The following is a 24,470-nucleotide window of genomic DNA, read 5'->3' as shown; positions in this document are numbered from 1 at the left end:
GATCTATTCTGACCAGAGTTTAGTCCTGTTGCTGATGGTCAGACTGCGCTCAATTAAAAGGTAATGTGCTGTTATCCTGCGCAATAATTTAAAATTGCTGCCTTTGTATTAGTCCTTGTGTATGCATTTATGTTATCTAATAATTTCTACAAACTTGCTAAAAATCACATTTGTTGAAAAAAATTACATTGGTGCATATAATAGGAAGAAAGGGAAGGAACTGTGTGCCTGCTTTTTGATGAAACTCTGAATAAGCACCATCTTAACTGTAATTAAAAATGTTCACTCATCCTTGTTCAAATTAAGGCAATGTTTCTCTTGAAAATGTAGGCGTTTGCAACGTTACTCATTTCTGTTTTATCTTAATTGCCATCCAAATTTCCATATTCTCATAAACTATTTTCAACACTGCGGTCTCTGTTGCAACAAATCCAAACTAGAAATAGCTTTCAGCTATTAGAACAGAATGCAAAATAACTGGGTCACCCGAAACTGAGCACCATTTAGCCTTGAGAAATTGTCACGTTTCCAGTCCATCTGCGTCCACCAATTGCTTAATTTGCTCCGTAGAAACTCGTGGAAATATATTGTGACAGTTTTTATGCATGCAAGAGTTGCAATGCATTGAGCAGTCGTGCAAATCAGTATGACTATTTCCCTGTCAATTGTCCGGTGCAGAGGAGAAAACATGAAGACTTCAGCCCTGTGCTGTTACTGATTGCAGACATTATACATCAACAGCGACAAACTATAAGCAATTTTCAGGGTTCTTGTGGTACAGTGGCAACACACATATCTCTGGGCCAGGAGACCCAGGTTCAAGTCCCACCTGCTCCAGGGCTCCAACAACATATGTGAACAGGTTGGTTAGAAAATATCCAGCGAGCTACAGGGCTCTTGTGACAAAGTGGTAGTGCCCTTTCCTGGTGACCCAGGTTCAAGTCGCACTTGCTTCAGAGGTGTACAATAAAAGGTTTTAACAGGGTGACTGGAAAATATCTGTCAGCAATTTATGTTGACAGACTGTACAAGGTGGGATTGTTCTCCTTGGGAGCAGAACAATGGTTGAGGCTGGATTTATTAAAAACATTTAATTTATGTTGGCTTTGAATAAATTAGGTAGGGAGAAATTGTTTCCAGTGGTGATTAAAAGAACAGGTATGAAATAACTAGCAAAAGATAAAGGAGGATAGGTGAGGTGAAATCTTTTTTACTCAGCGGGTTATGATCTGGAATGCAGTGTCTAACAAAAGATTCCACAGTAACTTTCAAAAAGGCAATTGGAATAATATTTAGAAAATAAAATAGTTCCAAGGCTGTTGCCAAAGAATGGAGAAACAGGACTAATTGACAACTTTGTCAAGGTTCCTCATGGCAGACTGGTACAAAAGATGAAGTCACATGGTATCAGGAGTGAGTTGGTAATTTGGATACAGAGCTGGCTTAGTCATAGGAGACAGAGGGTAGCGGTGGAGGGATGCTTCTTCGGAATGGAGGAGTGTGACTATTGGTATTCCACAGGGATCAGTGCTGGGACCTCTGCTGCTAATGGTCTACATCAATGATTCGGAGGAAAATGGGGCTGGTATAATTAGTAAATTCGCAGACAATTCAAAGATTGGTGGAGTTGCTGATAGTGAGGAGGTCTGTCAGATAGCGGAGGACTGTCAGATAGCACAGCAAGAGATAGGTCACTTGGAGGCATGGGCAGAAAAATGGCAAGTGGAGCTTAATCTAGACAATTGTGTTCGGGAGACCGTGTTTAGGGAGGTGAAATTGGAGCTGGATGTACTCAGGATCATCCGAGATGCTGAGCACGTCATAGATAAGTGTTTTAGTGAGATGAAATAGCTGAAGAGTCATTCAGTGAGGCTTTGTGGGTAGAGCTAAGAACTAAGGGGATAGTGACATTACTGAGGTTGTACTATAGGCCCCCAAATAGTCAACGGGAATTCGAAGAACAAATATGTAGGGAGATTGGGGAGACTTGCAGGAGCAATAGGATTGTCATAGTCTCCTAACATAGACTGGGTCTGCCAAACTGTTGAGGGCTCAGATGGAGTGAAATTTGTTCAGTGCACTCAGGAAAGTGTCCTCAAGCAGTATATAGAGGGTCCCACTTGGGAAGGGGCAAAACCCGACCTACTCTTGGGAAATAGGGTGGGACAGGTGACAGCGGGGGGAGCACTTAGGGACTAGTGACCATAATTCTATCAATTTTTAAATAGTTATGGAGAGGGACAAAATTAGTCTACACGTTCAAATTCTAAATTGGGGCAAGGCAAATTTTGATGGAATTAGACTGGAACGTGCGGGGGTTGATTGGAGCATTTGGTTTACAGGCAAAGGAGCCTCTGGCAAGTAGGAGGCCTTTATAAGTGAGATAGCGAGAATTCAAGGTCTATGCGTTCCTGTGAGGGTGAAAGGCAAGGTTGGCAGGAATAGGGAACGCTGGATGACAAGAAAAAAGGAGGTATGGCTCAGATACAGGCAGCTGGGATCAAGGGAATCCCTGGAGGTATACAGGGGATACAGGAGTTTACTGAAGAAGGAAATCAGTAGGGCGAAAAGGGGGCACAAAATAGCCTTGGCTGAGTAGAAGAGGGTGAATCCAAAGAGATTCTTTAAGTATAGTAAAGGAAAAAGAATAACTATAGAGACAATAGGGCCCCTCAAGGGCTAAAGTGGACATGTATGTATTGAACCTAAGGAGATAGGTAAGATTCTCAATGAATATTTCTCCTCTGTGTCCACTGCGGAGAAAGACGTAAAGACTTAGGAACTTGGGGAAGTTAGTGGTGATATTTTGGGAACAGTCTATATCACAGTAGAGGTGGTATTGGATGTATTACAATGTATGAAGGTGGATAAATCTCATGACCCTGACCAAATATACTCAAGAACACTGCAAAGAGGCTGTGGAAGAAATTGTGGGGGCCCTGGCTGATATTTTTGCATCATCGTTAGCCATGGGTGAGGTCCCGGAAGACTGGAGGGTAGCAAATGTTGTACCCTTATTCAAGAAGGACTACAAAGAAAAACCTGGGAACTGTAGACCAGTAAGCTTAACATCTGTGGTAGGTAAGTTACTCGAGAAGATTCTGAGGGATAAGATATACGCGCATTTGGAAAGACAGGGTTTAATTTGGAGTAGTCAGCATGGCTTTGTGAATGAGAGATCATGGCTCAGACATTTGTGAGAGTTCTTTGATGAAGTGGCCAGGAAGGTTGACGAGGGCAGGGCGGTAGTCTATATGGATTTCAGTAAGGCCTTTGATATGGTTCCACATGGTAGGCTGCTCTGGAAAGTTAAATCACACTGGAATCCAGTGGGAGCTGGCAAACTGGATTTAAAATTGGCTTGATGGTAGGAAGCAGAGGGTAATAGTGGAAGGATGCTTGTCAAACTGGAGGCCTGTGACTAGTGGAGTGCCTCATGGGTTGGTGCTGGGCCCATTATTATTTATTATCTATATCAATGATTTGGATGAGAATGTACAAGATATGATTAGTAAGCTTGCAGATGACACTAAAATAGGCAGTATCGTGAACAGTGAGGAAGGTTATCAGAAATTGTAACAGGACCTTCATCACCTGGGGAAGTATGCCAAGAAATGGCAAATGGAGTTTAATACAGATAAGAGTGAGGTCTTGCATTTTGTAAAGTCAAATCAAGGTAGAAGTTTCATAGTGAATGGTAGGGCCTTAAGGAGTATAGTGGAACAGAGGGATCTTGATATTCAGGTGCATGGTTCTCTGAAAGTGGAGTCACAGGTAGACAGGGGAGTGAAGAAGGCTTTTGGCACACTGGCCTTCATCAGTCAGGGCACTGAGTATAGAAAGTTGGAAGTTATGTTGCAGTTCTACAGGAAGTTGGGGAGGCCACACTTGGAATATTGTGTTCAGTTTTGGTCACCTTCTTATTGGAAGGATGCTATTAAACTGGAAAGAGTGCAGGAGAAATTTACGAGGACGTTGCCAGGACTTAGCGGACTGAGTTATAGGGAGAGGTTGGTCAAACTAGGACATTTTCCTTTAGCATGTAGGAAACTGAAGGGGGATCTTATAGAAGTGTATAAGATCACAAGAGGCCTGGAGAGGGTGAATGCACTCAGTCTTTTTGCCAGGTTTGGGGAATCAAGGACTGGAGGGAATCAGTTTAAGGTTAGAGAGGAAAGAATAAAAGGGAACCTGAGGGGCAACCTTTTTACATAGAGGGTGGTACACATATGGAATGAGCTGTCAGTGGAAGTGGTTGAGGTTGGTACATTAACAGCATTTAAAAGGTAGTTAGACAAATACATGGATAGGAAATGTTTAGAAGGATATGGGCCAAGTGTAGGGAAATGGGGTTAGCGTGGATGGATATTTTGGTCAGCATGGACCAGTTTGGGCCAAAGGGCCTGTCTCGGAGCTGTGTGACTCTTTGACTCTAAATGTGATGTGATGCATTTTGCAAGGTCATTTACACATGGAAATTATACAGTGAATGGCAGAACCCTTCAGAGTATTGATATGAAGAGGGTGTGCAGGTCCACAGATCACTGAAGGTGGTAGCGCAGGTAGATAAGGGAGTAAACAAGGCCTGTGGCCTGCTTGCCTTCATTGAAAGGGACTTTGAGTATAAGGACAGGCTCATTATGCTGCATCTTTATAGAACCTTAGTTAGACCACACTTGGAATGTTACCTACTGTTCTGGTCTCCAGATTAGCAGAGGGCTATGAATGCTTTGGAACGGTTACAGAAAAGGTTTACCAGGATGTTTGCCTGGCATGGGGGATTTTAGCTCTGAAGAAAGGTTGGACAGACTGGGTTTGTTATTACTGGAACAAAGGAGATTAAGGGGCAGCTTGATAGACGTTTATAAGATTGTGAATGGCATGGACAGAGTGGGAAATATGAGGCGTTTTCCCAGGGTGAAGAGGTCAATTGCTCAAGTTCAAGGTTCAAGGGGCAGGGGGGGGAGTTTAAAAGAGATGTGCAAGGCAGGTTTTTCACACAAAGGGTGGTAAGTGCCTGGAACACGCTGCCAGAAGGAGGTGGTGGAAGCAGAGACTATAGCAGTGTTCAAGAAGCGCCTGGACAAATACAGGAATAGGAAGGGAATAGAGGGATATGGATCCTGTAAGGGAAGACAGTTTTAGTATGGAAGGGCAGAATGTGTTGGTGCAGGCCTGGAGGGCCGAAGGGCCTGCTCCTATTGGTGTATTATTCTTTCATCTTTGTCAGTGAACTATCACAAGCATGATGGGCTGAATGAAAACAGAAAGTGCTGGAGAAATTCAGCAGGTCTGGCAGCATGCGTGGAGAGAGAAACAGAGTTCATGTTTGGAGTTCAGTCCGATTCTTTTTTAGAACTGAACTGCACAACCTTCTTCTGTGTCCTAACATCAAAGGGTTATCTGTTTCAAACAAAAGAGAGTCGGCGTATGGTTTCCAAGATGTATATAAGTACAGTAGCGCCTCGACATACGACGACTACCGTTCACGAACAAATCGGTTTATGAACAGGATTGTACGTAAAATTTTGCTTCAACGTACGTATGAAATTCAAGGTACGAACGCAAAAAGCCCGTGTGCGACCACGTGGTTTCACTGTTCTGCTTTGCTACACGCTTGTTGAACGCAAAAGCTCTCGGGCCCTGCATGATCTCATTCAGTTCGTCTTTGGCGCGTGAACAGCGTTCGTTGCTACGTCCAAGCATTCTTACGCTATCCGAACAATGGGAAAAATTGATTCAGTTCGCGAACCGGGTCCCGGAACAGATTAAGTTCGTAAGTCAAGGCGCTACTGTACATCCTCCGAAAGTAACCCCATGTCAGAGCCTGAGGTTGGGCAATAGCATGTGACTGAAGAAAATTTCAAAAAGGGAAAGATCTATAATTTAGGCAAATAACCTCATTACCTGTAAATCAAGCATTATGCTCAGGTACACGAGAGTTCTCAAGTTGACTTAGACATGCATTTACTTACAGTACATATGTGCTTCCAGATAGGCATGAGCTTCCAGCGAAGCAACCTCTTGATTCTAAAATTATGTCATTGCCTCGCCCCTTCCTGTTTCTTTAATCGTCTCCGACTCTCCAACCCTTTGCAATTCTGGCCTTTTAAAATCTTCTAAGTTTCATGATTTCACTATCGGCCACCCTGCCTTCTGCTGCCAGGGTCCCGAGCATTAGAATTCCACCCCGAAACAGCTCCAGCTTGCTTTTGCTCTTAAGACATGCATTTTAAAATCGAACACTTTAACTATGCTTTTGGTCGTCGACCAGAATATTTCCTTATGCAGCTTGGTGTCAAAATATGCTTTATATTATTTCGTTAGATGTTTATATACTTAAAGGTGCTACATAAATGCAGGACGTTGTCATGTGGATCACCCATGCTTAAGGTCAGTGAAGAGACAGATGGATACATTCATAGAGGGACTGTATCTGTTCTTTTTTAGCTTCTTTACTTATCACCATGGAAAACAAAACAGCTCAGTTGTCTGGTTTGTGATGCAAAATAATGTCAACAACGTGGGTTCAATTCTCTCACTGGCTGAGGTTACCATGAAGGACTTTGCTTCTCAACCCCTCCCCTCACCTGAGGCGCAGTGACCCTCAGGTTAAACTATCACTAGTTGTCTCTCTCTCATGGAATATGGCAACTTGCCCTTTTAACTTATTACTATGCGATCTATCCCTGGCATGGCAGCTATAGTATGTTATAGACCAGGCTAAAGCCCCTCAAAACATTTCAAGACAGTAGCCCAGACCCTAACTCTGCAAGTTGTTTTAAGCAGGTATAACACAAATATCCCAGGAGTAATGCAGTTGGTTCAAGCTATTTAGTTTTAAACAAAACACAATTTATTTACAAGATTACTGAATGAAACACAAACAAAAGAGAACAGAATATGGAATAACTTAACCTATCTGACAACCCAACAGATTATCCCAACTTAATGATGCCATTCCCAATACGTACAACAATCCCCATAAACACCCCTTGGCACAAAAGGTAAAATCAAACACAGTGCCTTACAGGAGAAAGAGCGATGGCAGAGAGATTCAGCGTGGAACTCTTTCTTCCATGTAGCTGCTCCTTAGAGCAGCAGCCTCAAAACTGACTGTCTGTTTTCAGTCAACAGCCAGACTGTTAACCCAAACCAAACCAGAGAAAAGCTGAGCTGGGAGAACTGGGCACTCCCCTTTCATTGTGCAAGTGTGTGTTTTTTTTTAACTTGAAAGCCTTTTTTACCGAGGCAGTATCTGTTGGCTATAATCAAATTGGCCCTAAAACCCTTCAAACCCAGACTTTTCAGAATCACTGCTTCATGACCTCTCTGAAAACAAAAGCCCAAGGACAGTAAACCTTGTTAAAGAAGTAGCATCATCACAAGTAACCAGTCTGAGACCTTTTTTTAGAAAAGTTAAATAAATCACCATAACCAATTATTAAGCTTGCAAATGGATTTGTGAAGAGCCCTGTATTTCTCAGGACCAAATGCAAGCTTTTCTGTTTAACACACGAATCTATGTACAGATTGTTTTGTTCAGAATCAAAATGCAGAACCTTACGGACCCTGTTATCTTTTTCTGTGTTTGAAATAGTCCACAACAGGAAAACCCACCATGTCTCCAAAAACGGTTGTAATCACAGGCTGTTCCTCTGGTATTGGCCTGGCGCTGGCAGTCAAACTAGCAAAAGATCAGTTGAAACGATTCAAAGGTAAGACAGCTTCTGCTGTGTTCTAACCAAGAGTTAATATTGAAGCAAGATCTTTAGGCTATGTTGTGAAAATGTACATAAAAATGTACATAAATGTACATAAAAAATTCCAGCACAGAAAGACATCATTGTGACCACCATGTCTGTACCAGGAGATGGGCGTTCCAGTTTAGTTGTATTTTCTAGCTCTTTCTATGTCCATACTCCTTGACTGACAGTTCCATAACCTCCAGGCAGGGGGGTTAACAAGGTAGGACGATACTGCACAGGAACAGGCCCTTCAGCCCACTATGTTGTGCCGAACATGACACCAAATTAAACTAATCCCTTCCACCTATCCTTGGTCCATATCCCTCCACTCCTTGCATATTCATGTGCTTAGCTAAAAGTCCCTGAAACGCTCCTACCATAACTGCCTCCACCTGACAGCACATTCCAGACTCCTAAAAATTCTTGGCAGAAGTGGGTACTGCAGATGCTGGAGATTAGAGTCAAGATCAGAGTGGTGCTGGAAAAGCACAGCAGGTCAGGCAGCATCCGAGAAGCAGGAAAATCGGTGTTTCGGGCAAAAGCCCTTCATCAGCCCTCCTAAAAAAACTTGCCCCTCACATCTCCTTTGAACTTTCATCCCCTCACCTTAAATGCATGCCCGCCAGTATTAGACATTTCAACTCCGGGAAAAAGATCTTGACCGTCAACCCTATCTATGCATCTCATAATTTTATAGATTTCCATCAAGTCACCTCTCAGCCTTCACCACTCCAGAGAAAACAACCCAAATTCTTCTAGTCTCTCCTTATTGTCATACCCTCTAATCCAGGCAGCATCCTGGTAAACCTCTTCTGCACCCTCTCCAAAGCCTCCACATCATTCCTGTAATGTGGCAACTAGAATTGAATGCAATACTGTAAGTGCTGTGTAACCAAAACCTTATAAAGCTGCAACATGATATCCTGACTCTTGTATTTAATTCCCTGACCAATAAAGGCAAGCCTTCTTTACCACCCTATCTACTTGAGTGGCCACATTGCAGGGAGCTATGGACTTGAACCCCAAGATCTCTCTGTACATCAATGCTGTTCATGGTCCTCCCACAAAGTGAAACAAAATTTGAAGGGAGAACTCTTGACCCAGTTGGATTGCAGTTCTGAAACTCTCAGTCTGAAAGTGTGATAGAGACAGGAACCCCCACAACTTCCAAAAAGGAAAGGAGGCCACCCCTGGGTTCTGAACGGGTGCAGGTTTACTCGCAAGGTCAGGACACAGTGCAGGACAATGTAAAGCAGCCATTCGGAAAAGCCCCTATGTCTGATCTTTAAAACTGCAACCTGTATGAGATCGCATGCATTAGTACAAGCGTTCATAAGTCAGATGTTTGTAAATCAGGTTTCTCCCATACATGGACCTACATTCAAAATGGAATAATTTATAAGACAATGGAAGAAGAGCTGAACATGAGATTATGCTGAATAGCTATTTGTCAGTCAGCATGGACACAATGGGCTGAATGGCCTCATTGAACTATACATTTTAAAGATACTACGATTTGCCCTTACAGACGATCAGTTAAAACCGGTGTTAATACAGAACTTGCTTTTAGAACTCTGGTGCACATTACTATTAGTAAGAGTGTCAATCCTTCATTACTGACATTTAACTTGCCTTCACACAGTAAAACATCAAAAGCTGTTTGACAATTTGGTGAAAGAACCAAGTTGGGATTTGGAGTCGGGGGGGGAGTTTGGACGATCAAGGAGATAAGTCTTATAAAAGTGATGATTGAAGATTGGGAGAGATGTAATAATATAAATGAAATTGGTGTTCAATCCATTTGGATGTAACTACCTATATCTCACTAAACGTGGGAAATATAAGCAGGAGTAGACCCAATATCCCATTCCAATGTTTGACATGATCATCACTGATCCTCGACCTCAAACAACCTACTCCCCCCAACCCCTGCCACCATACCTCTTGACAGCCATAGATTCTAAAAATCTATCTCTTGAAATATATTCAATTACTTAATGGAGTTCAATCTGGACAAATGCAAAATATTGCATTTTGGTACAATAAGCAATGGTAGGGCCTTGGGTAATGTTGTAGAACAGTAGGACCTGGGGGTGCACGTACATAATTCTTTAAAGTTTGCATCACATATAGAGAGGATAGCTAAAAAGGCGTTTGGCAGACTTGCCTTCATTGCTCAGTCCTTTGAGTACAGGAGTTTGGATCTTATATTGAGGTTTTACAGGGCATTGGTGAGGCCTCGTCTGGAGTACTGTCCAGTTCTGGTCACTCTGTTATAGGAAGGATATTATCAAGCTGGAGAGAGTTTAAAAGGGATTTGACATGATGTTGTTGGGTATGAAAAGCTTGAGTTATAAAGAAAGCTGGATAGGCTGGGGGATGTTTTTCACTGAAGCATAGAAGGTTGAGAGGTGAGCTGATAGAAGTTTATAAAGTAATGAGAGGTACAGATCGGGCTAATGGTAGTTGTCTTTTCCCCAAGATGGGGAATTTCAAGACTAGGGGGCACATTTTTAAGCTGAGAGGAGAGCCATTTAAAAAAGACGAGGTAAACCTTTTACACAAAGGGTGTGGGGAATGAACTTCCTCAGGAAGTGGTGGATGTGGGGACAGTTACAACATTTAAAAGACATTTGGATGAATACGTAAATAGGGAAGGTTTGGAGGGATATGGGCCCGGAGCAGGCAGGTGGGACTGGTTTAGTTTGGGATTATATCCGGTGTGGACTGGTTGTACCACAGGGTCTGTTTCGGTACTGTATGATTTAATGACTTGACCTCCACAGCCTTCTGTGGCAGAGAATTCCACAGGTTCAACACCTGACTGAAGCAATTTATCCCAATTATCTCAATCGGAAGTGGCTTACTGTGTGTCGTTCCTGCACAGAATTCTGAGTTGCCTGCATGCTATATTTAAAGCAAAGCAAAGGTTATATGCACAGAGTGTCAGAATCATAGAGTTGTACAGCACAGAAACAGACCCTTCAGTCCAACTCATCCATGCTGACCAGATATCCTAAATTAATCTAGTCTCATTTGCCAACGTTTGGCCCACATCCCTCTAAATCCTTCCTATTCACATACCCAACCAGATGCCTTTTAAATGTAGTAATTGTACCAGCCTCCACCACTTCCTCTGGCAGCTCAATCCATACACGCATCACCCTCTGCATGAGAAATGTTGCCCTTAAGATCCCTTTTAAATCTTTTCCCTTTCACCTTAAACCTATGCCCTCTAGTTTTAGACTATTCACCCTATCCATGCCCCTCATGATTTTATAAACCTCTATAAGGTCACCCCTCAGCCTCCTGACGCTCCAGAGAAAATAGCCCCAGCCTGTTCAGCCTTTCCCTGTAGCTCAAATCCTCCAACCCTGACAACATCCTTGTAAATCTCTTCTGAACCCTTTCAAGTTTCACAACAACCTTCCCATAGAAGGAAGGTCAAAATTGCACAGAGTTTAATTTCGATAATAGTGAAGTGCTACACTTTGGAAAGGCAAATCAGGGTGGGACTTAACGCTAACATCCCAGGGAGTGTTGCTGAACAAAGAGACCTTGGAGTGGAGGTTCATAGCTCCTTGAAAGTGGAGTCACAGGTAGATAGAATAGTGAAGGTGTTTGGTATGCTTTCCTTTATTGGCCAGAGTATTGAGTACAGGAGCTAGGAGGTCATGTTGCAGCTGCACAGGCCATTGGTTAGGCCACTGTTGGAATATTGCGTGCAATTCTGGTCTCCCAGCTATAAGAAGGACATTCTGAGGAAGGGTAATTGGACCCAAACCTTTAACTTTTGACTTCTTTTCCCAGATGCTGCCAGACTTGCTGAGCTTTCTCCAGCAATCTCTGTTTTTGTGTCTGATTTACAGCATCCATTTCATACAGCTTCATTTTGATTTACCCAGAACATTACCTGGCTCTTCAGATTAATAATATCGCGATAATACCACTGGGCCATCACTTCCCATATGCTGCTTTGAAGGCGGGGTGTTGAACTGAATTTCTGACTGTTTGCCTCAGGTGGTTGTAAAACATCTTATGACACTCTTTTAAAGACCATAACATCGCCTTGACCAATATTTATCTGTCAATTGACAACAGTCAAGCAAATTATCTGGTGTTATTCCATTGCTGTTTGTGGGAGCTTGCTGTGCATGAATTGACTGCTCTGTTTCCACAGTAGTGACTATACCTCAAAAAGGATTTCATTGGTGACAAGGCACTTTGGAATATTCTGAGGTTACTAAAGGTGAGATAGAAAAATGAGCCTTTAATAAGCAAAGCTGGTTTGATGGACTGACTACATCTGTGTTCAGTTACGAAGAAAGACGATCACAGAGAAAAGTACACGCATTTGAGAAATAAGATGGAATGGTAACATGGATTAAACTGATATTCAGCTAAGGTGAGACAAAACAGTTCAGAGGAATTCAGAACAGTTCACAGTATAGCTCATGCTGCAACTATACAAAACGCTAGTGCGGCCACACTTGGAATATTGTGTACAATTCCGGTCGCTCCATTACAGGAAAGATGTGGAAGCATTGGAAAAGGAGATTTTCCAGGATGTTGCCTGGTCTGAAGGGAAGGTCTTACGAGGAAAGGCTGAGAGACTTGGGTCTGTTCTCATTGGAAAGAAGAAGGCTAAGGGGGGATTTGATAGAGACATACAAGATGATCAGAGGATTAGATAGGGTAGACAGTGAAACGCTTTTTCCTAGGATGATGAGGGGACATAGCTACAATTTGAGGGGTGGTAGCTTTAAGACAGATATCAGAGGCAGGTTTGTTACTCAGAGAGTGGTAAGGGCGTGGAATGCCCTGCCTGCCAATGTAGTTAACACAGCCACATTAGGGAGATTTAAACAATCCTTGGATGATGATGGGATAGTATAGAGGGGTGGACTTAGATTAGTTCACAGGTTGGCGCAACATCGAGGGCCAAAGGGCCTGTTCTGCACTGTATTGTTCTGTGTTCTATGTTCTATAACTTCATCTAAATCTTATCTTGTGAATGGACATGACTTGAACTCCCTCTATGTGATTTACAACATGGATTCTACTGTTAAATTGCATTGGTGACTATTATTGCACTATTAAACTGGGTTAACTGATCACTTTTTAAGCTCAATACTCATTCCAACTCTGTATTGATATAAAATGAAAACAATATAAACTATTATTTACGTTTAGAATATGAAATATGTTCTGTGTATACCAAGTGGCTCTATTATACATCAAAAAGAATTGCCACAAATAAGATGCCACAGTTTAACTTTATCTTGTTGGAGTTATTGCAACAATGCGAGATTTAGGCAAGAAGAAACAATTGGAAGACGCAGCACGCGAGACATTGGACAACATGCTGGAAATTAAAGAACTTGATGTTTGCAGTGAAGATTCCATCTGCAAATGTGTGAACAGTATTCCAGGACAAAAAGTGGACATTCTGGGTGAGGTTTATACAACTAAAAGAAAGAAACACAAGATGAATTCATTTTTAAAGTTTCCTCATTGAAATAATAAAAAAAGTAATTGAATAGAATCAAGTCACCCTTGAACATAATGAGCTTTATCCTAACTTCAGTCCTGGAAATCAGTTTAGCCCAGTTGCTGGTTTAAAAGCAGTGTGATGCCAACAGCGTGGGTTCGATTCCCATCACTGGTTTGAGGTTACAATGAAGGACAGTCCTTCTCAATCTCTCTTCCCTTGCCTGAAGTCTGGTGGCCCTCAGGTTAAATTACCACCAGTTGCTTCTCTCTCTAATGAGAGAGCAGCCCCTGTGGTCTTGTAAGACAATGGTGACATAATACAACTCCAACCCTAGTTCTAAACCTAAAGCCCCAGCTCCATGGTAAAGCTAACTATAACTACATCCGAACCTCAAGCAATTCAGACTAATTGGAAACCCACCTCTAGCTCTTAACCCAGCCAAACCCTAATTTGACTTCAAATTTTTGAACACAATTCTATTCTACAGATTATTCTCAGAGTGGGAACAAAGTAAATTAGGACACAGAATTCGCTGCAGCAAGTTTATTGCTTCAATTCCACTGCTGTGGAAGGCAGCGGAGGCCAGCTACTTTTCAACAGGGTTTTTTTTTCAGAAAGAACCACAGCATAATACAACATAGGAGGATGGTGCCTCTACAGGTTCAATCAAAGAGCTATCTAATTATTCCCACTGACCTGATCTTTGCCTCATAGCTCTGTTAAAGTTTCCTAAACACATCATAACCAGGGCCAAGGGCTGCATGGTGGCTCAGTGGTTAGCACTGCTGCCTCACGGCACCAGATACCCAGGTTTGATTCCAGCCTCGGGTGGCTGTCTGTACGGAATCTGCCTGAGTTTCTTCTGGGTGCTCCGGTTTCCTCCCACAGTCCAAGAATGCGCAGGTTAGATAGATTAGCCATGCTAAAATTGCCCTGTAGTGTCAAGGTGCAGTGAATTCGCTATGGTAAAAATACAGGGTTGCAGGGATAGATTGGGGGTACGGAATCAGGGTGGGATGCTCTTGGAGGATTGTCGCAGATGCGATGGGCTGAATGGCTGCTTTCCACACTGCAGGGTTTCCATGGTAGCGTTAGTTCACCTCTATTCACAGGTAACTAGGAAGAACAAGCTCACATAGGTAGTTAGCATTATGAAAACTTAAGTCTTAATCAGTTCCACACTTTGGGGTATAACATTTTACATTTGTTTCTGATTCATGATAACATCTATTTGAGCAAAATCATTAAATTGCACTTGATTGTTCTCTTTGTTTTAGTAAGCAATGCTGGAATGGGACTCATCGGACCAGTTGAGTGCCAAAGCTTAGACACCATGAAAATGGTGTTTGACACAAACTTCTTTGGTCTGACTCGCTTGGTGAAGGAGATTTTACCTGACATGAAAAGAAGGCAGAAGGGCCACATTGTCGTCATGAGTAGCGTTATGGGAATCCACGGTAGGTTGGAGATTTTGATGTCCCATCAGCTCAGTGACATTTAATGTGTCTGCAGTATGGAACGCATAACATTTTATTATCAAATTTAAACTTCGCTTTCATTTGGCTGGGAATAACATCATTTTTTCTTCATATTTCCAGGTCTTCTCTTCAACGATGTCTATGCAGCATCAAAATTTGCTGTGGAGGGTTTCTGTGAAAGTTTGGCAATTCAAGCCTTAAAATTCAATATAAAGTAAGAGCATTGAAGATTTTTGAACCAGAAGTTTTAAAAAAAATTCAGAAATCCATCCTTTTAAAAGGCTCAGGCTTCATTTACATCTGGTGTGTTCAATAAACTTATATTTTCTTCACTTCCCTAGTTGCATGACGCTGATCTGATATGTAGCATACGCACGTATTACTTTGCTTAGCCAAGATCACCTTATCTCAAAATAGCCCCTAAGCTTGCTAGCATTATAGAATTCAGTGTCACAAATCATAGGTGTAGTTTATACACTTGTTGAACTTTGTGATTCTTGTGTTTGAGGCGTGATGTTTCCATCCCTGAGCTAGGAGAGGTGAGTTCAAGTCAACCTGCATGCAAATGGTTCAGTTAGAAAATACACCTGATTTACTGATTAGATTAGATTAGATTAGATCACTTACAGTGTGGAAATAGGTCCTTCGGCCCAACAAGTCCACACCAACCCGCCGAAGAGCAACCTACCCAGACCCAGTCCCCTACATTTACCCCTTCACCTAACACTACAGGCAATTTAGCATGGCCAATTCACCTAACCTGCACATTTTTGGATTGTGGGAGGAAACCGGAGCACCCGAAGGAAACCCACGCAGACACAGGGAGAATGTGCAAACTCCACACAGAGAGTCGCCTGAGGCGGGAATTGAACCCGGGTCTCTGGCACTGTGAGGCAGCATTGCTATTTACTGATGATGGCTAATAGATGAAACAACAATACTCCAGGTGTTTGGGTGATTTAATGACACATTCAGATTTGTGTAAGAACATTTCTGAATATTAGTTGCTAAAGAAAGATCAGGGGAGCTCTTAGGGGCTCTTGTAGTGCCCTTACCTCTGAAGCTAGGAGACCTGAATTTAAGTCATACCTCCTTCAGAGGTACGTAATAATATCTTTGAACAGGTTGGGTAAGGAACAAGAATCTCGGGAGCTATAAGGGTTCTTGTAGAGCAGTGCTCCACAAGATAGTGGCCCTATCTCTGATCCAGGAGACCTGCATTCAAGCCCCACCTGCTCCAAAGGTGTGTAGTAGCATCTCTGAACAGGTTTATTCAAAAATACAAAGAGAAAATTCAGGTAAGCTACATTTAGAGAGAGGTGAGCACCACAGGGGTTGGAGTGCATTGTTTCTCTCTCTAATTCACTTTTTAAAAAATTAGTGTGCTGCTCTGAGGGCTCTTGCAATGCAGTGGCAGTGTCTCTACCTCCAAGCCAGGAGACCCAGGTTCAAATCCTACCTGCTCCACATTCAGGTTGATTGAATAAACATTTTTTCAAAGAAATCAGGTGAGCTACAATGCCTATACTGCCACTGGTTCATGTTGTATTGAGATAATAACTTGAGGCCATTTTAAGATGGAGTGTCTTGGAGCTATCCAGGCTTGCTGGTAATTGGCCATTCATAAGGAATGTATTTAGAAGTCAGAGCTGTACAGCAGGGAAGCAGACCCTTCAGTTCAACTCGGCCATGCTGACCAGATATCCTCAATTAATCTATTACCCAATACCAGGTTATAATCTGGAAGCACTAGCTTTCGGAGACAACCATCTGAGGAAGGAGCAGCACTCTGAAAGCTTGTGCTTCCAATTAAACCTGTTGGACTATAACCTGGTGTTGTGTGATTTTTAACTATGTATACCCCAGTCCAACACTGGCTCCTCCAAATCATAATCTGTTACCATTTGCCAGCACTTGGCCCACATCCCTCTAAACCCTTCCTATTTGTGTACCCATCCAGATGCCTTTTAAATGTTGTAATTATGCCAGCCTCCACCAATTCCTCTGGCAGCTCATTCCATCAATCTACTTCAGGACAAAATATGTCTTTGTATTCTAGAGGTATTCCAATGATGAAAGGTATGTTGACATACCCTTCCATTATTCCATTAGGTCCATCTAACCTGTAATTACATTATTTCTCCATAGTTGGCCATGCTGATGCACTGTTCTTGTCTTTTCCTTTAGCATCAGTCTCATTGAGCCAGGACCAGTCATCACTGAGTTTGAAGCCAAATTGTATGAGGAGGCTGCTAAAATGGACCTCTCCAGTACGGATGAGGAAACAGCAAAAATGTTTCGGCAACTTTACCTTCCCTATTCCAAGAAAGTCTTCCATACTCTTGGACAAACAGCAGAAGATGTAGCAGAGGTATTCTTTAAAAACCAGTGGTCTTGAGCAAATCGTATTTGTAATTTTTATTGGTTTGTTACAGTTTCTTTTTCCTGCATAGAACGTGGGTATTGCTGGCCAGCCCAGCATTTATTGCCCAACTCTAAATGGCCAGGGGCCAGTTATGAATCAACTACATTGCTGTGGGTCACATGGAAGTGAGACCATATGAGGACTGCAGTTTTCAGAGAATCCCTAAACTGTGGAAACAGGCCTTTTGGCCCAACAAGTCCACACTAACCCTCCACAGAGTAGCCCACCCAGACCCATTCCCCTACCACCCTACATTTACCCCTGACTAATGCATCTAACCCGCACATCCCTGAACACTACGGGTAATTAAGCACGGCCAAATTGTACATCTTTGGGTTGTGGGAGGGAACCAGAGCACCTGGGTGAAAACCCACGCAGACACGGGGAGAATGTGCAAACTCCACACAGACAGTTTCCTGAGGCAGGAATTGAACCTGGGTCCCTGATGCTGTGAGGCAGCAGTGCTAACCAATGAACCACCCGGCTGTGCCACTCCAACTGGTGGCAGAAAAAGAACAGCAAAACTTCTATATACGCAGAGATGAGAGCCTAGCATTCATTACTTCAGTAGTTAAAATGAGTGACATAGATGGGAAGTTAGGTAGCTATGGGTGGGATAGGAAAGATGTATTGATGGGAGGGGTTGGCTTTCTCAGTTGGCAAGACCAGTGGTTTGCGATGCAGAGCGATTCCAACAGCACAGGTTCTATATCCACACCAGCTGAGGTTACAGTGTACGTCCCACCTTCTCATCCTCTCCCCTCGCCAGAGATGCGGTGACCCTTGGACCACCAGCAGTCATCCCTCCCTAATGACAGAGCAGTCCTCCAGGACCCTGGCACCTTTACCTTCATTAATGATGTAACAGCAAGGAAGTTGGGAGGAGGCTTGATTAAAGCTTGGATCTATGGGGCTAAATGTCCTGTTTCTGTGGAGTTAATATATCGTAATACTTTGTAAACTATCGGGGGTGAAGACCTGAGCAGGGGAGAAGTGAATTCCTTTATATAGAGACCGGTTATAATCTGAAATGCATTGCCTGAAATGAAAATTGAATCGATGCATTCGTGACTTGGATAATTCTTTGAGGGGAAGAAAGATTTGCACAGTTCAAAGATGTGCAGGCTAAGTGGACTAGCCATAGTCAAGATTAGACGAGTTGGAAAAGCACAGCAGGTCAGGCAGCATCCAAGGAGCAGGAAAATCGATGTTTTCCTGCTCCTCGGATGCTGCCTGACCTGCTGTGCTTTTCCAGCACTACTCTAATCTTGACGTTAACCTCCAGCATCTGCAGTACCCACTTTCGCCGGACTGGTCATAGTGTTCAGGAATGTGTAGGTTAGGTGCATTGGTCAGAGGTAAATATAGGAGAGGGAAATGGGTCTGGGTGGGTTACTCTTCGGAAGGTCAGTGTGAACCTGTTGGACCAGAGGCCTGGTTCCACCCTGTAGGGGGTTCTATGACCACATACCCTTAACTCGGTGGGCCTTTTTCAAAGGCAGCAGATAAACTAAAAGGTTTAGCAGTGTGGTCCCATATTCCTGATCAGGTATGGATATTGCCAAAGGAAAGGGATTCTTTGGCTGTGATGCCCATCCACTCATAGTGAGGAGTCTGAGGCAAATCACTGGAGAGTGCTGAATGTCCACTGAGCTCTATCGATGTCTCCAAGAGGAAACGGGACAAGGATTGACAACACAGGAGCAAAGACATGCCCCATTTCACATGAAAACATTCGGAGAGATGAGCAAATTTGCTCACTGCAATCCTTGGCTCAGATACTTTGTCGATTGATGCACATTCATTCTATAAAGACTAAAAAGACTATGAAATCATAAAATACAGGAGCAGAATGAGGCTATTTGGTCCTTTAAGTCTGCACTACCATTTGGGCTTATCTGATCTGTTTCTTAATCCCATTCTTCTGCCTTCTCCCAGTATCCTTTGACCGCCTTATTAATCATGCTTATCAATCTCTCTCTTAAAGACACTCAATGACTTAGCTTCAACAGCCTTCTGCCACAGATTGACCACCCTCTGATGGAAGAAATATCTCTTCATCTCAGTAAAAGGAGTCCCTCTTGCATCAATTCAACATATGTTCAGCTGTAGGTAAAAACAATGACTGCAGATGCTGAAAACCAAATACTGGATTAGTGGTGCTGGAAGAGCACAGCAGTTCAGGCAGCATCCAACGAGCAGCGAAATCAACGTTTCGGGCAAAAGCCCATTATTCCTGATGAAGGGCTTTTACCCGAAACGTCGATTTCGCTGCTCGTTGGATGCTGCCTGAACTGCTGTGCTCTTCCAGCACCACTAATCCAATATGTTCAGCTGTGCCAACTAGTGTTGGGTTTGAGTTCAATAAGACTGTTCACATTTGTAAAGTTAACTGGGCGCAGTGGGGAAATGGGACAGGGGAAGGCAGTGGGAATGCAGATTAATTGGGTTTGTGCTTGCGAATTATGAAAATCTTGGCTTATGTCATTTTTCTGATCCTGTTAACAGCACACAGTGAAGGTGATTACAGCCGAAAAGCCTCCGTTCCGTTACCAGACCAACAGTCTGTACACCCCACTCACGACATTGAAATTTGCTGACCCAACCGGGAACCTGCACCTTGACACTTACTACAAAATGATCTTCCAACATGACAGAATATTCAATGCAAGCCTCAGCCTTATCAAATTCTTAAGAGGGAGAAGTGGAAACCAGCCAGGAAGAAAACACTCTTGATTTCAATCCAGCTCAAATATTTCCTCTGGGCTTTTGCCCGAAATGTCGATTTTCCTGGCCCTCAGATGCTGCCTGACCTGCTGTGTTTTTCCAGCACCACTCTAATCTTGACTCTATTCCTTCTACAGTCTGATTCAGATAATATCTGTGTTTGTCACAAAGTTGTTTAGTTTACCCTTATTCAGGGAAAGAGGGATAACAATCAAAGTAACTACCAATGCTTGGTTGATTCTGGGTTGCCTGGGTTACAACAATGATTGTAATTCCAAAGTGGTTCATTGGCTATAAAATGCTTTGGGGAGTCCTGAAGTCACGAAGGGGATGAAAAACTCAAAACCTTTCTTTCACTGTTCTAAAACGAGCCCAGACAATGATTGTTAAATGTCTCTAAGGAGCAATAAAGATGCTTTGAAACAATAACTGCTGGAGATCATAGTGGGTCCTTAGCACATTGCAATGGCGCAGTGAATCAGTGAAAACTGAAGTAACAACATCTCATCCTGTAACCCGGCAACTGAGAATGCAATAGGTCAATGGAGGTGGGAGAGAAGGTGATAGGTCAGAGAGGAAGGTGGAGTGGATAGATGAGAAAGACGATGGACAGGTCAAAAGGGCGATGCCAATTTGGAGGCTTGGGACTGGGATAACATGGGTGGAAGGGAAATGAGGAAGCTGTTGAAATCCACATTGATCCCATGTGGTTACAGGGTCCCAAGGCAGAAGATGAGGCATTCTTCATCCAGCAGTAGGTGGTTAGGGTTTGGTGATGGAGGTGGCCCAGGACCCTCATGTCCTTGGTGGAGTGGGAGTTGAAGTGTTCAGCCACGGGGCAGTGGGGTTGGTTGGTATGGGTGCCCCAGAGATATTCTCTGAAACAATCTACAAGTTGGTGTCTTGTCTCCCCACTGTAGGGAAGACCACATCAGGTGCAACAGATACAGTAGATGACATTTATGGAGGTGCAGGTAAATTTCTGGTCAGATGTGGAAGGATCCTTTGGGGCCTTGGACGGGGGTGATAGGGGAGGTGTGGGCGCAGGTTTTGCACTTGCTGCAGTGGCGGGGAATGGATCTGACAAGGGAGTCACGGAGGCAACGATCTCTCTGAAACTAGGGGTGGGGAGGGAAAATGGTAGTGGAGGGAGCCAATATTTAATATGGGTGACAACTAAGCAGGCTACTTTGTGCTGGATGGTGGTAAGCTTCTTGAGCATAGTTGGCGTTGTGGTCAACCAGACAAATGCAGTGTATTCAATCACACTCCTTACTTAGAGGAAGGGGTGGAGGCTGGTACAATGACAACATCAAAAGGCATTTGAATGGTAGATGAATAATGGGTTTAGAGGGATATAGGCCAAATGCTGGCAAATGGGACAAGGTTAATTTAGAATATCTTGTCAGCATGGATGAGTTGGACTGAAGTGTCTGTTTCCATGTTGTACAGCTTTATAACTCTATACTTTGTAAGTGGTGGGAAAGGCTTTGGGGAGTCAGGAGGAGAGTTATTTTCCACAGAATTGCCACCCTCTGACCTGCTTCAAGAGCCATAGTATTTGCATGATTCATCTAATTTAGCTTCTGGCCATTATAGCTTGCTACTTTTAAGGCATTCACTTCCTTACTGTTGTATACCAGCATGTGTCCTGGATACTGTGCAGTGTCTCTCCAGCCTGGCCACTTCAGTAACACCCAAAAAAAGCAGCGACCAAAATTACACATGATAAACGACCATTAACAGGGCCTCCAGCTCTTAAAGTACTAGAAGTAGACAGCACTTTTTGATGTACAAGGTTGTGAAAGATGCGTAACTTCAAGCAATTCTAGCTATAAAAAGGAATTAAACAGAAATATAGAGCTTTTATCAATTTACTTTAATTAAAAGGCCATTTTTAAAAAGTCCTACTTTTGGGGCAACAGCTAACAGGCTAAATGGTTTCCTTTTCCATGGTCCCAATTGTTCCCATAATGAAAGCAGTGAAACAAACCAGACTTTGATTACTTCTGTGAAGGAGATAAATAGAAGCTGGAGTCTTCAGTAGGTGTGAAGTATTTGGGAAAGGCAGCTTAACGTTTTAGATTACAAAATCAATTAAAATAAAAAAACGTCCCTCGGAAATTGTGAATGCAAATCCTTGTTCTCCATTTACTTTAACAAATTGCAACTGTCAAGGTAGACAACTTACTCCCTGTGGTAGAAACAAGTCATACTTCATTATTCCTTTTAGAAACACTTTCCTTCAAAAGACCTGGATATTGTCTCACTCACCGCATAAAAGATATATCTAGTGTGCATGTATTTCACGTGGTGAGACAGCGTCTGGAGAACTGCGCCCAGCACAGAAGGGTGTTAATGCTTTGGAAGCAGTTCAGAGAAGGTTTACTAGACTAATACCTGGAATGAGTGGATTGCCTGATGAGTAAAGGCTAGACAGGCTAGGCCTGTATCCTCTGGAGTTTAGCAGAGTCGGAGGTGAATTAAATGTAACATGAGATTGAGGGGACTCGACCAGGTGGATGATGAACAGATGTTTCCTCTTGCGGAAGAATCTAGAACGAAGGGTCAAAATAAGGGAGCGCCCATTTAAAACAGAGATGAGGAAACATTTTTTTCCTCTCAGAGAAATAATGTCTTTGGAATTCCCTGCAAAAGATGCCGAATCTTTAAGTTAGTTTCAAGACACATGTAGATAGACTCTTGATGATCAAGAGGATGAAAGATTATCAGGGAAATGCAGGAATGTACAGTGGAGGTTAAAATCAGATCAGCCTTGATCGTACTGAATGATGCAGTGGACTGGAGGGGGTGAATGGCCTATTGTTGTTCCTTGTTTGTATGTTTCTGTGAAAAGAAAAACAGCCTTTGGAAACAAAATTGCAATAGCAAAAAACTAAATCATGGTTTCTGGGTCAGCCAGTCTTTGTTGAAAGGATTTGTCTGTACCGATACAGCTTGGGTGTTTGTTTTCGAATGGGGAAAAGGAGGCAGCTTCAAATTGTCTAAACATTGCAGCAGAGTAAATGCCAGATGTGGCAAAATACTTTTAATTTTCACTCTGCTTTAATATAGCACTGATGTAAGTTTTTAAAAATAATCAAATAATTTGTAAAAATGATGCCACACAGCTTCATAGCAGTGTAATCAGACAGAAGTTAACATCGGGCCAAAGGCAGAAGCCTGAGAACAGGTAATCAAAAGCCTGATTAATGATGCAAGTTTTCAGAAGGATTAAAAAGAAAAAAAAATGGAGAGGTTTGGGGTGGAATGCCCAGTGCTTTGGACTTGGAGGCACAGTAGCCAATGGCAAGATGAAGGTCATGCAAAAGCTGCAGATAATCAAAGGGAAATAGACTCTTCCCTTTCACAGCAAGTCTGCACCACTGTGCTGCGTGGAAGACTCCCATATTCTGTTACTTTCTCTCAAGAGATAGAGAACATGCTGTTGAAAGCTACAACTCTCCAAGAAACTACAACCAAGCAAAAGATTGTAGAGATAGAAGTACTTTACTGGACAAGAACACAATTAAAAAGGGGCCCACCAACTACATCAGTGCAGGTTTACAAACATCACTTTAGTCCTACAGTATGCTCAAGATGAAGATATTACAACCCATCCACTGTAGTACACAACACAACTGAAAACATAAGTTGCTGGATGTGGAAAAGTTAATGAACAAAAACATAACTGAGTATTCGACAGAGGTGGCAGTATACAAGAGGTTATAGGAGTTCAGGCAGCACAGAATACAACCCATTCGGTCTATGCTGGCTTGTATTCCACATGAATTTCTGCTCACCCCTCTTCATCTCAACCTATAACCAATTCCAGTTTGCCTTTCTCCCACGTGTGCTTATCCAGCCACCCTTTAAATACACTCGTACCACAGGGGGCCCCCAATTTATGAACATTGTGTTCATAAGTGTAAGTCTTCGTAAGCCCAATGCCGAAGAAGGGTGCAAGTTTGAAGGAATGACATATAATCATTTCCTCTACTTACAAAACAGCAACTTTATATTGTCCTGCATTATTTTCTGACTAGTGTACAAATCAACCTGTGAACAGACCACCTATATCTGCCTCAACCAATCCTGGCTATAGCAAGTTACTGGAGAAAGCAATGGGATAAAGCCAACCTTGGGGCAGATGGTCACCCAGGTGACAATAGTGAACATGAACAACCAGGTTTTATATTACACTTGTGGGCGGCACGGTGGCACAGTGGTTAGCACTGCTGCCTCACAGCGCCAGAGACCCGGGTTCAATTCCTGTCTCAGGCAACTGTGTGGAGTTTGCACATTCTCTCTGTGTCTGTGTGGGTTTCCTCCAGGTGCTCCGGTTTCCTCCCACATTCCAAAGATGTGCAGGTCAGGTGAATTGGCCATGCTAAATTGCCCGTAGTGTTAGGTAAGGGGTAAATGTAGGGATATGGGTGGGTTGCACTTCGGCGGGGTAGTGTGGACTTGTTGGGCCGAAGGGCCTGTTTCCACACTAAGTAATCTAATCTAAAAACTTTGGTTTATCCAACTCTCAAAATGAGCCTACAGCACAGCAAGGACCTTGAAAGAGCTAGAGTAAATAAGACTGCTCTCTA

General features: G+C 42.9%; 1 protein-coding gene across 2 annotated transcripts; it reads left to right on the top strand.

Annotated features, from left to right (window-relative positions):
* Positions 1-20,301, top strand: LOC140468133 (retinol dehydrogenase 8-like). 2 transcript variants are annotated; one of them, XM_072564327.1, is made up of 7 exons: positions 1-60; positions 7,601-7,718; positions 13,040-13,201; positions 14,520-14,699; positions 14,841-14,934; positions 16,908-17,091; positions 19,654-20,301. In XM_072564327.1, exons 2-7 carry the CDS (start codon positions 7,622-7,624, stop codon positions 19,879-19,881), a joined length of 945 nt encoding a protein of 314 aa, XP_072420428.1. In that variant the 5' UTR covers positions 1-60; positions 7,601-7,621; the 3' UTR covers positions 19,882-20,301. The 2 variants fall into 2 exon arrangements, with proteins under 2 accessions (XP_072420428.1, XP_072420429.1); XM_072564328.1 differs by lacking the exon at positions 1-60 and adding an exon at positions 2,930-3,081.
* The last annotated feature ends 4,169 nt before the right edge of the window (positions 20,302-24,470 follow it).

This window comes from Chiloscyllium punctatum, chromosome 46, assembly GCF_047496795.1.
Source record: "Chiloscyllium punctatum isolate Juve2018m chromosome 46, sChiPun1.3, whole genome shotgun sequence".
Taxonomy (NCBI): Eukaryota; Metazoa; Chordata; class Chondrichthyes; order Orectolobiformes; family Hemiscylliidae; genus Chiloscyllium; species Chiloscyllium punctatum.
Note: the sequence above shows the minus strand (reverse complement) of the source record. Positions and strands in the feature narration are given on the sequence as shown.